Below are 16,431 nucleotides of genomic sequence, written 5' to 3' on the forward strand. Positions count from 1 at the left end.
TTTTATTCACATGAACAAATTCTGAGGTTTACTTTTCTAAGGTAAATACTAAGGGAAGCCGTAATATTATAAGTTTTATCACGCTATCTTAGAAAAAGCTCATGAGAAAGATATTCTGTACTGTAGATGTTCTTCATGAGAAAATGTTATTTTCAAGATTACAGTTTCAAAGAGTGTATACAGCTTTATTATAACTTTCTATATCTTTTCATAGCTAAACACAGAGATTTTTATTTGCTTGTTTCATGAAACTGACACTAAAATTCATTACCAATGTGATATTATAATTACATAATGTGAAACTCACTTGATTTTAAAGTTTCTTTAGGAAGAAAACAAGAAATACTGCTCTCTAAAGCCTTGTTAACATGTCTGCGTTAACCGTTGCTCTTTTCTACATCTTCAAAAAGCATGTATTCCATACCATGCCAGTAAAATTATTTTTATTTATACCTCTCGTTCACATCACTGTGGAGGAGTGTAGTATGTTTTTTTAATGTGACATCCTGCATATTTTTGACACAAAGAATTACAGTGTTTTCTCCATAAGAAAATCTCACTACATGAGAAGCTGCCTCCTATTATCTAGCAACCATCTTTATTCTAGTGGACGATATGAACAATTCTGGTGATTTTTTTTCTATTCGGAAGAGATCTTTATTTAAATACTAAATAGCAGACAGATGCATGCAGAATTATTGCAAGAAAACAATTCCAGTTCTGGAACTGAGCACCCATCTTCTTTTGTGAGCGGCACACATTTTGCTGGAAGCAAAACACAAATTATTTCACAAATTGTTTTGTAAAGCAAAGGAATGAGTTTTGCTGTTATATCAGTTTTGCATAAATTGTTTCACTAATACTTAGGGTTTACAATTAAAGGACAGCATGGTGGTGCAGTAATTAGATTTGATACCTAAATAATCTTGAATCTTGCGTGTGAACCCCACACCCAGTTATTGACAATGTGAAAGCTGTACATTCTCCTCATATCTGCATGACTTTATTTCTGAGATCATACCAAACAACATTATTAGCTTAAATGTTGTTTTCAAATTGGACCAGTGTGGGTATGTGCAAGAGTTACCTCTCTAATGGAATGGCTTGCAGTGTACGATTGGTAAGTGCCCTTGTAGTCAAAGGTTAGGCTTTATTTCCCAGCTGGAAATAAACTGGATGAAGAGTTTATTAAAGGACCTGAAAGAAACCTGACTTAGACACGGTAGAATGGGCAAGAGCATAACATAACATATAACCTACTCAGGCTCACCTAATTCAGCTCAAAGAAAGGGGCATTGGAGCCAGTTCCCCTCAGAGTGAGGAGCCAGTCAGGCACCAGTCCATCACAGTGATCATGTACTCACACAAGGTCTTTTTGTAATCATTAAGTAATTTAACCCATACATCTTTAGGGACTGTGATGGGCTGGCACCCTGCCCAGGATTTGTTCCTGCCTTGCACCCTGTGTTGGCTGGGATTGGCTCCAGCACACCCCTGTGTTAGGATATAGCGTGTTGGATAATGGATGGATGGACATCTTTAGGGATGTGTGAGCAAAACCCTTGCCTACACTGAGAGAACATTCAAACTGGACATGATGTGGGATTCAGACCCATCATTCTGGATCTTTGAGGCAGCCTCTCTAAGCATTGTGCCACGAGGCTAGCAAGTTATCATTTATTTTATGGTTAAATTAAAATGGCTGAAATAGGTACTTACACAGGGGGCACAGAAATTGGAAAGTTTAAAACAGTGAAACTGGAAGTGCAGAGGCAGAACACTCTGTAGACCGGGATTTACTTTACTATGTCTCAGACATGTGTGCAGCAAGACCTTCATCTATATTTTCACTAGCATCATCCATACTTCTCTCACTTGGTGAGGTAATAGAAGTGGTTGTACCTCACATAACAACAGAGACATCATATTCACCACCATTCTTTCTCCTGTATTCACCTTACGGAAAGGAACAAGTATCTGTGTGTCTATCTGTGTATCCATCCAGTTGCTATGTCTTTGCTTTCCAACAAATGGTGCATCACAAACATTAGCACTGCCTTTATGAATCCTGTATCAAATGGTATATAAAAAGAGAAATAGCAACTGGATTGACACACTGCACTGCAAACGTTGATGCTGAGGTAGATTACTTTGATTTCAACCCCTCTTAAATGGGTAGCACAGCTAGTTTAATTAATAATTTAATATGGATGGATGAAACATCTATATATATATTAATCTGTCTACTTACTAAAACTTATTTTCCTAAATAATTTGGGAAACTCTGGTATAACATTGTCCTGCCAGTAAAGTCTGTTTGAGCTTATCTAATTTGCATTCTGCAGACGTAACATGCATCAAATAACTGGAGGATTAGATGAACCTGGAAATGTGAGGTGGCCCCTCGCTGGCACTCTTGCTCTGGCATGGATGCTTGTCTACTTTTCCATTTGGAAGGGAGTGGAGTGGACAGGGAAGGTATGTACAATACAGCTTTACCAAATTAAAATATAAAATACAATATCTCATGAAAATCTATAAATTTCACAATATAATATACAGTAATATTTACATTTTAATATTCAGTAAACAATCAGACAATAAAATTAATCAAATTCTACAATCTGCATGGCTGAAAGACATGCATTGTGTATGAAACTTGCAGACTTTCATTACCATTGATGACCCCCCCAAAACCCCAGATTACTTTAAGCAGGTTTCAGTGTGTCATACGATTGGTAACAAAACCACTTTCATTACTTAATGGACAAGTCCTATAGTTTATACTAATACTAGCATGATCACAGTGCTTTATAATTCTTGAATCCTTGATAAGTAAGTCTCTTCAAATGTATAATCAGTAGATAAGCAAAAACATTTATATGTACAGTATATGTAAGAGCTCTTCCATACAACATACAGCAAAAGTCAGTATATTGTCTTGATGTGCATATTTGTATTTAGAACATATTTAATTAAATATTTTTAAATCTTTATTTGAAGCATCCAAACTATCAGTTATTTTCTGAAAATGCATTTTATTACAGGGCTGTAAAAAACCTTAGCTAATCCTGGGAGTGTCAGGTGCGATCATTGGACAGCAGACTCTCACATATGCAATGCCTGCAGAAAACTGACACAGGCATGAACTTCACACCGACAGGGACTGGGCCAGGATTTACTCCCATGGCCCTTATGCAGCCACTGCACAACTGTGTAATCATTATTTGAAGTGATCATAATTTTTTTTTCATTCACTTGTCAATCCCAATATAGGGTCATAGGGACCCAAAGCATAGCTTGACAGCATCAGCCACTAGGCAGGTACCAGTCCTAAGCAGGACTTGCATTTGTTTCCTTACAAATCTTACCCTGGTTGTCGAAAGCTCCAAAACACTAATCATTGTTACCTCACTACCCCTACTATACTCAGACATTATGAATGTCACATACGATGTCAATAATAAATCAGGATTGGGGATTGAAGTAGAAAGAAAAAAATCCAAAACTTTATATTACCATGAACTTCTTTTTTTGCTCATTGGCATATTGCAATAAAAGTAACAAACTAATTGATGAGTCCAACATCATGTCATGCGGGGAATCAATTTTCTTTTGATAGCACAGTTAACAAACATCATTTAAAAGCTTTTAAAAAGCCTGTGCCACTTTGTGGCAAAAAGTAATACATAAGAAAACATTTTAGGTTTGCCTGTTGGCACCAAATAAAAATAAAATTTGTGTAGAGAATCCTTCGCTTGGTTTTGGTGTTGTTTGGCGCATATCTGCACATTGTTGTTCAAGTCTATGTTGGTGTTATGAGACTCTGCAGAACTGGACTGCATATTAGCCTTTTCCTGTATATCTGTATAGTTGGTCTCTTTCATCTTTCACTGCATCGTCTGTTTTCCTCTCTTTTTCAATTTTTCTTTTCTCTGCACTACTGGGCTCTCATTTAGAATGACCATTGATTTTGACTGTTAAATCTCTAATGTTAGATCTCATAAAATAAATCTATTAGACACCTGCTCTAATCATGCCACAGCTATATCAATCAAACAGGACTCATGTTTTCCTTTTAAAAGCTTTTTATTCAGGATTGGTTGGTTTATAATTGTGAGGATCATAGTGAGGTAGGAATGTGTGATGGAAAGCAAATTACTAAGAGTGCCTGTTTTTGATAATCTGAACTTTTCCTGTTGTTAGTCATTTTTTCCTTGTTTATGCCAAGGCCCCTTTGTGAGCACGGCCCCAAGGTTTGTACCCAAGTCATCCTGATGGTGGATTTGGCTGTGAGTTCAGGGTTCTGTGTAGTCAGAAATACTACCCTATAACAACAAGAACAATAAATGTTCATAATGACATAGAAAGGTGGCTTTCGACTTCCAGTAGAATTATCTAATCCTCTTTCAGTGCATTGACAGCCCTTTTTCTTGCCTTCTATTACTCTGCGTGAGTCAACCTCTTGCCACCTGGGCCACTGCATACAATGGATAATGAACCATTAGCCTACTCAGTCTACTCCTTAGCTTCACACACTGAAAACTTTTTGCCAGACTGTTCTTTAGAGCATACAAACTTAAAGGAATCCTTGAGTTCCAAACATATTTTTTTCTTTAATGTGTGGCAGCTGTCTCACACATGCACTGAAAAAGAAATGCATATATGGTGCAAAAACAACCAATAACAACATAATAACAATAAATTGTTAATTTTATGTTTATTTGTTAATTTATTTATTCAGTCATTTTCTGAACCTGTGTATTCCAATAAGTCTTTGAGGTATTTCCTATCTTTTTTGCGACTGCTACACACAAGTAATAAACCAAAATAAATATAGTTCAAAAAAGTTATATCACAATCCTAAAATGATCATTTCCTTGTGCTGTATTTCCAGTCATTTTTTGAATCTTAATATTACACTACCAATTCAGATGAGAATAGAGCCTATTTAATGTATGTAAGTGGAGCAGTTCATTCATCTGCTTCCATCTTACCAAGAACCACAGCAAATTCATTTGTGTTAACAAATTATTTTTATCTTAATAATCTTTTCTTCTCTCCAACCCACTTCACATCTCTAAATTGGAATTGCCATACAAGGATAATATAACACCGTAAGGTCCTGTGTATATTTACCCTTCTGGAGATAAGTATCTACTGTATGTCTAGGATTCCAGATTATCCGTAATATATAAAAACCACTTCATCTAGCTCTTCTTGATCTTGAGAAGAAGCAGCTCAGGCCCCAGATCCTTACAGAATCTATATTACTAAACGACAGTTTAATTTATGCATGGCGGACGCACCGAAGCGCATGCGCACTGTGCTGCAGCGCCCCAGAGTCAAACGCAACGGCTTCCCATAGTCAGTAGGTGGCGCCCAAACAACACAACCTGTAAACTATCCATCCATCCATTTTCCAACCCGCTGAATCCGAACACAGGGTCACGGGGGTCCGCTGGAGCCAATCCCAGCCAACACAGGGCACAAGGCAGGAAACAATCCTGGGCAGGGTGCCAAACCACCGCAGGACACACACAAACACACCCACACACCAAGCACACACTAGGGCCAATTTAGAATCGCCAATCCACCTAACCTGCATGTCTTTGGACTGTGGGAGGAAACCGGAGCGCCTGGAGGAAACCCACGCAGACACGGGGAGAACATGCAAACTCCACGCAGGGAGGACCTGGGAAGCGAACCCAGGTCCCCAGATCTCCCAACTGTGAGGCAGCAGCGCTACCCACTGCGCCACCGTGCCGCCCACCTGTAAACTAAACTTTCTCTAATGCACTGTGCCAGCAGTCTGTGTGGCATGTTTGAATCACATAATGGTAATTCAGTAACAGAGAAACAAAAATGAGACCGCATGGATAAAAACAAACGGAGGCTCCTACAACGCGCCTCACAAACACCAGAAGCAAAGAAGTCACAGCTCCAAAACGAAACACAAAACCGAGCCCGTATGGATGAAAACAATGAACGAAGGCGCCTACAACGCGCTTCTGAAACACTACATGCAAGAGAGGCACGGATCCAAAAAGAAACTGCAGAAGTGCTACACGTTGTTGTCAAAAAGGTCGAGTTAAGCTGCCTCCTTTGGATAAGTAAAAGCTTTATGGAATGCATTAGATCCTACAATAGTTCATTTGCCTTTGCATCTACCGGGGTAAATATCAAGCCACCACCTGGGAATGGCCCATACTGCTTTCGCGTGTGTGGACAAATATTGCATCGGATTGGAACAGTGCACCCTGAGCCAAATAACCACCGCAAATGTGCCCAAATGTACGTCTTAGATCTAGATGACGCAGTTTATCAACGAATGAACCTTCCTGAAAACAAGCAATACACAGAGCTAATAATGAGAAACGTAGCTGAAGTCATAAACAATCACCCATTAGCAAACTCTATAAAAATGCTACATGAGGTTGAAAAAGAAGCCAATACAAAAGCAGGGGCGGACGGTGTGGCACCAACTAAAATTGCCATAGTGCCAATAAAGGACAAAGAACAGGATCCAAGACGATATAATGTTCCCATCGTTAATGAAGTGGCAATTGTGTCTCAAAGTTAAGACGGTGAGCCGCGATATTGTCATGCATTTACGTCCTGATGGAACCAACCAACCTAAACTTGATACTTTGACATACCCCTTTTTGTTTCCAACTGGCCAGGAAGGATGGAGTGCTGGAATTTGCAGATATAAAACAAATCAAGCACAGAAAAGATCACGGGTATCAATGAAAGAATATTTGTCCTACAGACTCTGAGTGAGAAACGAGTTTAATCCATTAATCAATGCAGGAATGCAAACTCAACAATACATAGGTGATGTTTATGTTCGAACACAATCACATGATCTCCAATGGATTAGAAACAACCAACCTGCACTGAGGGCCGATAACTACAAGTCGCTGATGGAGTACATAAATCGTGATGCGGACGTGGTGGATCACCCTGCTGGAAAAGCGGTTATTATGAGTGCAGCGTGCACGCCGGGTTGTACAGTATATATGCACAGATGCCAGAGGCAACAGGCAAGTTGTTCACACTACCACCGCTGCCAAAAGCGAGACTGCATGGATAAAAACAATACACAAAGGCGCCTACAACGCGCTTCTGAAATACGCCTCATGACTAGCGGAATTGTACGTCAACGTCGCCGCCATATTGTGAGTGGCACTGTAGACGCACCCACCCTCCATGATATTTCATCCCTACAAATATCGGAGGGAACAGAAAGTGATTGCCAGTCTTGGATTTGCGATTTTTTCGAGAATCGCGGGGTTGCTGGTGTAGTACTGATGGCTTAGAGACAGGCTAATGATTTGCATTATATTATTTCTTTGTTTGCTTCATGGGGTGGAGTGGTGGCTCTCAGGCTAAGGATCTGTGCTGACAACTGGAAGGTCACTGGATAGAATCCTGTAAATGCCAGAAGTGATTCCTGAAGAAAGCCCTTAACCTGAAAATGCTCTGTCATGGGTATGACTTTAACCTGTATCCAGCCCTGTAAGCTGGTCCTTCAACTTGTAGGGAAAACTTAGGGGTGGTGGCAGGATTGGCACTCCAGCCATTGTAAAAAAAAAATCTCACTCTGTTCCATTCCATTTGAACTAGTGTGGTGCTGAGGTGTCACCCATTGCATGGCTGCACTTGGGTCTTACTTTGGGATCTTGAAGTGGTTCGCCATGTGGTTGGTGTGGTAAGGTGCTATATCAGTGCATGCTCCCAACCTCTCTCTCTTTGTAAAACAGCTTGTGATGTTATTTTGAGGTTAGGGTTGAATATAACATAATTATTAAATTCCCAATTGGCTTTCAAATATCAAGTCACATACACAAATGGATAGTTTACAGCATTAGACTGAAAGAACCCAGTCACTGTGTTTGTGGTCATTGGCAATCCTGATATATTTTATAATTACTTCAGAAATGCTATATCACAAGGACATAAAGCATATTTTGTGTCAGACTGTAAGAATTTACATGGTCTCAAGATACAAAATGTTAGCTGAATGAAATCTGAAAACATAAAACAGTTCCAATAATACACCTTTGGGGTAAATCACATAAACTTTGAACCATCTGCTGGGATGTTTTAAAGGATTCCATAGAGTTTATCCAAGAAGAATAGAAGAATGCCCTACAATATCATACACACAAAAGGGAAAGACATGAAAGTTAAAAAAAAAAAAAAATTCCTTCTTCCTAAACCAAAACAGTTTGCTCCACTCATTCCTTAATTTTATATGCTTTTTGTTTTTATTCACTAGGTTGTATACTTCTCAGCTACTTATCCATATTTTATGCTGTTCATCCTTTTTTTTCGTGGTATAACATTACCTGGAGCAAAGGAAGGGATCCTCTTTTATATAACTCCAGATTTCAGCAAACTGACCAGTTCAGAGGTATTTCTGGTTTTATTGTGTTTTGTTTTTAGGTTCTAGTGAAATGTTGTGAAATTTGCTACTTGTTAGATATTTTGGGAATGTTTGATGTCTTATGTTTCATCCCACTTATTTTATATATTAAGTAAAAATCCAAATTAATTTAAAAATGTATTTTAGTATACAAAATAATACAAAAATAGTGTAAAGATTTTTGAAATAAGTGTGTAAACTAAGTTATTAGAAGCACTACATAGTAGCGATCCAGAATCTAACTCACTAGAGCCCAGTATTACTAAACATAACATGAAAAGAACACAGTCCAGACCAAGTTTATTATCCATCCATCCATTATCCAACCCGCTGAATCCGAACACAGGGTCACGGGGGTCTGCTGGAGCCAATCCCAGCCAACACAGGGCACAAGGCAGGAAACAATCCTGGGCAGGGTGCCAACCCACCACAGGACACACACAAGCACACCAATACACCAAGCACACACTAGGGCCAATTTAGAATCGCCAATCCACCTAACCTGCATGTCTGTGGACTGTGGGAGGAAACCGGAGCGCCCGGAGGAAACCCACGCAGACACGGGGAGAACATACAAACTCCAAGCAGGGAGGACCCGGGAAGTGAACCCAGGTCCCCAGGTCTCCCAACTGTGAGGCGGCAGCACTACCCACTGCGCCACCGTGCCGCCCCCAAGTTTATTATTGTAAATGAAAACTAAAACTATGCAGTGGCAGAAAAGACCAAAGGAACTAAAATAATAAATTACAGAAAATATTTCAGTTTTCATCAACGATGGATGTTTGCACATGCTAACAACCAGGGCCCTGTGGCCAGTAGACAACACAAAATTGATCAAGAAACATCAATGAATAGTTTGTTCTTTTTTTCCAAAGAAATACAGCATTTGCGATGCTAGCCTGGTCGATCAAGTCATCTTCAACTCCTTTACCGTTATGGCTGAGATAATGCATCCACAGGTAGCCACACACACACTGTCATCCCAGAGTTTACTCATCTCTAGCAAACTGCAGCTTGTGATGAATGGTAGTTGTTAGAGCAGTGTTTGTTGCAGCAAGAGAGCTGAATATAGGCTGAGAGAACATAAAATGCATGGAGAAGTAAGTCATTTATCATGTTATAGCAGTGACAGTTTTTAGAAATGAACAGTGATAGCATGACAGAGTCTAGTGCTAGTGATAGTGAGACATAAGAAGGAGATCATTTTGCTCAACCAGTAAAGTATAATGGCACTTCTGAATGTGTGTGGCATCACAACAGTGCTTTCAAAACTGCTGCTCACTGGATATTAAGAGTGCAAGGCAGGTATACCAGATGGTTCCTTACAGAATTTTACTCTTTTCCTAAGTGACAGCATGCTAGATATAATTGTGAGTAAGCCAAGTAGATGTGCACAGTAATGTATCCAGCAATACACACTGACACCAAATTACAGGATGCAGATGTGGTCTGATGTTTTATTTCATGAATATCAAGAGAGATGGAAATGAAACAAAGTCTTTTAATTAGAAATTAAAGAACAAAATATAAAAATGGTAGTAATGATGTCCTGCTCAGTATCCATACCAGTCTATTTAAACAATCTCTGCCTTAACATAAGGAATGTTGATTTTTTTCAATCAACTTCTTTCCCCTTTATAGCAATATTATACAGCACTGCACATGCAGCTCTCACAGTGTAGCAAAGCTGAGGTAAAAGTCTGATGTCACCTGAAGAACTCTTGTAAATTAATGAAAAATATGAACATTGAGCTTACAACATTCTTGGTATTGCAAAGCTTTTTGGAAACTCACCTGTTAATATTCAAGTGAGATCATAAATAATACATAAATATAAACAAGTATAAAATACAAAACTATAACAACCCTGGTCCCAACACAGTTTCTTGCATTGATTGATAAACATTGGAAAAATAACTGCTTTGTTGAAAAACAACAGGATCTCATCTGCATTTTCCTGAGTCACATCCAGTTCAGTACATCAGATATGAAGGCTTAAACTGAACAAAGATTTCCAGATCATTCTCATTACAGACACCCCCCTTGATAGATATTTGCATACAAAGGTAGTATTTATTGGAAAACTTAAGTGCTTCAAAATTATTTTATTTTCACAAAATGCCTTTACTATTATTTAAAACAAAGACATACTATATGTAGATTGTTACAACTTTCCTTTTTCAAATATGTTCTAACACATTTGCTAATGGGCATTATTTGTTCCCATATGAATTATAATTACATTGATGGTTTTTGTATTATCAGTTTTTCCAAGTCTTGTTAAGTTGTATAAAGGTGCTTAATTCTTTTATCTTTCATTTCTTTCAGTCCTTCTATCTTTTTTCATTTAGTTTCCTCCATTTTACTACTTGTTCTCTTATCTCTATGTCCCCTTTCTTCCAAAAAAGGTTTGGTTGGATGCAGCAACTCAGATCTTCTTTTCATATGGCTTGGGTTTGGGTTCACTAATTGCCCTTGGAAGCTATAACCCCTTCCATAATAATGTCTACAAGTAGGTATGATGAAGGGGCCAACTGGTCTATCAATGAAACTCTGGGATACAACCCACAACTTCTATCTATCTATCTATCTATCTATCTATCTATCTATCTATCTATCTATCTATCTATCTACAGTATCTGTCTGACTGTCTGTCTGTCTGTTTTTTGAGTTTTTAAATTAGTTATAATGGAAAATATAGTTGAATTATGCTAAACTATTTGAAGTCCTAATTATCCACTGTGTCAAATGCCCTGTAAAATGATAGCAAAAAAGGTCAAAGAGGTTAATGACATTTGATTTCTTATTCTTTATCAAATTAGACATTAACTTGTTTCTTTATTTTGCAGGGACTCAATCATTGTTTGCTGTATAAACTCTAGTACTAGTATGTTTGCAGGTTTTGTTATTTTCTCCATCATTGGATTCATGTCTCAGATTACAAAGAAACCCATTCAGGAGTTGGCAGCCTCAGGTATGGCGTATGTTGAGTTTCTTTCCATAAACGATTGGAGGAGAAAATGGACTAACTTAGTTACTAGCTGCAGGGCCGGATTTATATGAAAAGAGGCCCTATGCTATTCCACTTATGAGGCCCTTTCACCTTCCATTTTTAAGTTTGTAAATTACATGAGAGATAATAAAATTTTGCTAACAATTTGAATGTAGTCCCCTCTTGATCTTGAGGCCCTAGGCTGAAGCCTAGTTAGCCTATAGGAAAATCCGGCCCTGACTAGCTACCAAGTAAATGTCATATTCTGATTGTGGAATTTCTGTTTCTTTATTACTTAAAAAATATTGATGACTGCTAGAAATCGTCTCAGTGATTTTGTTCTGGCCTTGCAATCTTTAGGTAGCACTGCTAAAGAACAACCTATTTAGAAGGGGAATGTTTCTCATGGTGGAACAGTGTGTTATGATAACTTTACAGCAACAACTTTATCAGCCCTCCAGCCAATTATTTTTACTTTTGAATTACATCTATCCATTTTCAAAACCCTCTTTTATCAATTTAAGATTAAGGGAAGCTTGAGTTCACAAACAAGGGAGGAGCAAATTATGGATGTGTTTCTATTACATCACTTGCAGTCCTCCAGCCTATTATCTTGCAGCAACTGAAGAAGCAACCTTGTGCAGGATATAATCTTCAAGCTTAATCACACAAACTCTTTCATACTGGACCAATGTCATCCTTATACACATGTCTACATGAATATATAGAAGCTGTACAGGCATGGATAGATTGTGTAAACAGTACACAGTGTGGAACGAGCCCCAGACACAGTCAGGTAGACATCGTATTAAGCACCACCACACGTTTATTTTACAACTAATATTTACAATAATAAGTGCAAATAACCCACAAACTCTCCCAAAGTCCAGGCCTGTTTCACTCTGCCTCTCTTCAGGTCTGCCTCCACTCCTCTCTTCTGAGCTCTGTCCTGCTACACTCCTGACTCCAGCCATCGAATGGAGGGAGGTGGCCCCTTTTATAGTCACCCGGATGTGCTCCAGGTGCCTCCTGACAATCTTCCGCCGGCACTCCCCAGTGTGACGGAAGTGCTGGCTGCGCACCCAGAAACACTCCGGGTTGTCCCCGATCCTCTTCCTCCCAGCACTTCCGGGTGTGGTGGAAGTGCTGAGGGCCAGGGCTCCAAAGGCATCAGGGCGCCCCCTGGTGGTGACCACAGGCCCCTACAGGGTTGAGCTTCAAAGCTCTGTACCCGTGGTCCCCAAAGCCACCAGGGCAGTCGCACCCTCATGGTCTGGAGGAGGCGTAAGCCCTCCTCTGGTCCTCTTGGGCGTCCCGGCTGGGTACCACCCCCAGCCACGTGCCACAACAGACAATGACTTGACCTGGAATCCAATTCTGATCCTTAGAGCTAAGAGATAGAAGTGCTGAAAGTACACCATCGTGCCACTTTTAACTTGAATTAGCAGGCAAAATGCTACCCCACATCCATTTCTTAGTTTTATTTTTTTGATTTGTCACCAGAATCTCTGTTGTTTAAAGGCAACTATGTGTATTGCAGACTAAGTCGGTGTATGTTTCAGAGAACATTGAGAATTGTTTTATGAGAGCCTTGAGGCCTTGTATGGATGAAAATGCTCTAAATATTATAACATTTTATATTCTCAGATCCAAATAGTATAATTTTGTTCACAGCATAGGTACAACCTACTCCTGTAGCATTGAATGCAAAGCTGGAACAACTCTGGTGTTGAGTACCAGTCCTTTTGGGGGCCCACTCAACTACACACCCACTTTAGACCAACTTGGAATTCTTAACAAACCTAACAGGCACATTAGTAGGATATGGGAAGAAAGCCTGAGTATCCAAAAAAAAAATCCACACATATACATACAAAAGGAGAACATGAAACTATACAGAGAGGCTGGGTGAGGGATTTGATATTAGAGCTACAGTATATGGTAGTAACATTAACCACTACATAACTGTAATTTTTAAATCTAATTTCAATCAATGATAGGTCTAACTATCTCCATACATAAATCAGCTCACTTTGGGAAAAAATGAAGAGTTTTATTAAACTTGATATTGTAAATGAACAGAAAAAACATTGAATACTACTTTAGGGGATTACGAGAATTTTCCTATGCTATAGAGCTTATCTAAAATGTTTCATATTCCTTAGCCTCTGTAATTTATATGTTTGAGAATTTATAAAGTTGCATGTATTGATTACGTTTTCAATTTCTCTAAAAGTCTCTGTAATCAGACTAAACATATGTGAGTAGTAATATCATGTTTAAGGCTACATCTAAATTAGTACTTCTTCATTTAAAAATGCAGACATTAGCCTCTATTATCACCTTTCGTCCACACTAGCCCCACGTTTTTAACACCGAAAACAGAGACTTTTGAAATGCTGTCCAAGAGCTGTATATTCAGACTCAGTGTTTCGGTGAAGATGAATGAAAATTTAAAGTTTTGAAAACAGAGACTCTAATTGCACACTGATTCCTTTGTGCTTATTATGTATGCCTTCCCTGATTGGATCCTGCTCATTAGAATGTCTCAGTCCCTGATTGGTCGACCTTTCTATGAAGAAAAACATATTAAAGCATAGTAGACACAAAGGAGTTGCTTTCCATGGCACTTGTGTTGCTTACCTGTCTGCATCTAAGTTGTGTTTTATACAGCTTGAGTGCTGTATACACATGCAAAGGGCAAATAATTTACTGGTTGCTACAGTTTTGCGATAAATCCTGTGGCATGTGGCATTACCATCTCTTCAAGGATTTTCCCACTGATGCACGCATGCCTTAGTGTAGGTGAATGTCTATGTCAAATGCATTTTTGGCCATTTCACTGTGAATGGAGATACTTTTGCAAGCAATGTGAAAACACTAGTGTGGATCACTAGATTGTTTTCATTTAAAAATGCCACGTAGTAGAGTGGACATAACCAAAGAAAAGGCAGTTAATTTGCCAAACTTTTAAACGTGATTTCTGTATGCTTTCAGCATTGTTCCAAGACCATTAAATGGACTCACTTAAAGATGAAGCAGTAATTATTGGTATATCCACTTATCTTTTAAGTATTGCCATTTCACTGTGCTGGCTGGCAGCAGAAAAGAGAAAAACGTAACCACTCGCAAAACATATGAAGCTCAGACAGTTTTCTTATTACTCAATGTAAACCACAAGTGTGTAATTTGAAGACTAACCAGAGTTAAACTCATTTAGAATTTTTTTAACTAACCCTGTGTAAAAAAACAAAGATAAAGGTTTGGGGATCCATCCCGTATATTCAAAATAAATTCTCAGTGAGAAGTGAACCAACTGAGTAATCATAAATGACTGTGTCCAAACATGACAGACTGAGGAAAGGAATGTGCTCACTTTATAGATGAAGAGGAGGAAGAGGTGTGTGCAAAAGATTGGAGGTGGAGGTGAGGTCAGGATCAGGGTGGGAACTGTAATCAGATGTACAGTCTGATTGGGGTTTGACTTTATGCAGGTTTTCCTTCTGGTGTTTTGTAGAAGAGGGAGAACAGATGTTAGCGCAGTTAGTTAACCCTTGCTCCGTTTTACTACTTTTAATTAAGCCCATTGACTTAGCTCTGTATTCAAAAGTCATTAAACACAACTAATATCTGCATTTGGTGTGATTTTAAAAATATTTTCCTGCTTACCCTGATTCTTAACAAATTTCTTTTTTCTGGTCAGGTCCTGGTTTGGCATTCCTTGCCTATCCACAAGCTGTCACTCAGCTGCCCATGTCCTCGTTGTGGTCTATTCTTTTCTTTTCTATGCTAATGATGTTGGGATTAGATAGCCAGGTAAGATATTTAGTAGATGAGGAGGAAAGTGTGCACTTTATGTGATGGCAAATGGGAAAATTCAGTCTCTTGCAAACATAAAATGTTTCTTCAACAAGAGCACAGGGATACAAATGGAAACTCGTTGCGAATAAATTTCATACAAATATATAAGGTACTTCTGTACACAGAAAATGACAGAAGCATATAACAAGTTTTCAAATATTGTGGTAGACATTAGTACATCAGGGAACTTTAAAACCTGAATTGAATAAGCTATGGATGTGAAATAAAAAAAACAACAGATCAAACATGAAGGATCAAGAACTGAATGGTTCTGCATGTACTATTGCATCATTTAATCTTTGTAAAAAAATCATAAAGCCTGGATTGCTTCACCACAGCTGTGTGCATCGTTTCCTTTTATGGTGGAAAATGCTTTCATTTATTAACATAGAAGCAATACTGAAGTGGATGATACTTATTTGCATCCCATGGAAACTGAGGAAAACAATCTTCCCCTTAGAAGAGGAGAGCAGCAACCTGATTTCAAACACATACATTTTTTTAAATAGCTAACCCTGTAAAACAATCAAAACAGCTGACTTTCATGCTTGCTACCTAAGACTAGGTACAAATTATAGGATAATTAGTCCAGTTCTGGGGCAGGTTTAGCTCTTCTGACTACTAAAATGAATCAGGTGCTATGAATAAGAGAACACCAAAAGCAAAAGATGCTCCAGTTTCAGACAGGTTTTCAGGCTCTGTCACACTATGAACTTTATTTACAAAGCTTTAGCAAGTCAGGGGCAGCTCCCATTCATAAAGTTTAACATCCCCAGTGACTTGTCTGTGACTCGCCCCAACTAAATCAAAGAGGTCTGATTTTGTCTTAAGTGACAGAGGCAAGCTCCACCAATGAACACTCACCCAGAAATACAATGCATACAATGCAGGCATGAGAAATAAGGGACATTGGTGTTTAGACGGTGCAAACAGAAGCCAGGCTCATCTGTCAAATGTCTCATTTTTGTCATACCATGGTAGAATGGAAAAACAAAAATGGGGCATAATTGTGGCAGAACTCGCTATACTGTACCTGAAAAGCCTGTATGCAGCACCAGCGCTGGCAGACAGCATGTTATCAGCTATCAGAATGCAACAAGCTCACGATCCTTTGGAAACTTGAAAGTCATCATACATTTTTGTAATT

At 38.7% G+C, this 16,431-nt stretch overlaps 1 protein-coding gene across 1 annotated transcript in view; it reads left to right on the top strand.

Annotated features, from left to right (window-relative positions):
• LOC114648210 (sodium- and chloride-dependent GABA transporter 1-like) overlaps window positions 1–16,431 on the top strand; it is a 61,266-nt gene that overhangs the window by 32,275 nt on the left and 12,560 nt on the right. The window contains exons 6-10 of the mRNA XM_028797143.2: window positions 2,346–2,478; window positions 8,285–8,419; window positions 10,840–10,943; window positions 11,281–11,405; window positions 15,127–15,239. Coding sequence (XP_028652976.1) covers window positions 2,346–2,478; window positions 8,285–8,419; window positions 10,840–10,943; window positions 11,281–11,405; window positions 15,127–15,239 — 610 coding nt within the window. The remainder of the gene's footprint in view (window positions 1–2,345; window positions 2,479–8,284; window positions 8,420–10,839; window positions 10,944–11,280; window positions 11,406–15,126; window positions 15,240–16,431) is intronic.

Source organism: Erpetoichthys calabaricus, chromosome 1 (genome assembly GCF_900747795.2).
Source record: "Erpetoichthys calabaricus chromosome 1, fErpCal1.3, whole genome shotgun sequence".
In the NCBI taxonomy this organism is placed as follows: Eukaryota; Metazoa; Chordata; class Cladistia; order Polypteriformes; family Polypteridae; genus Erpetoichthys; species Erpetoichthys calabaricus.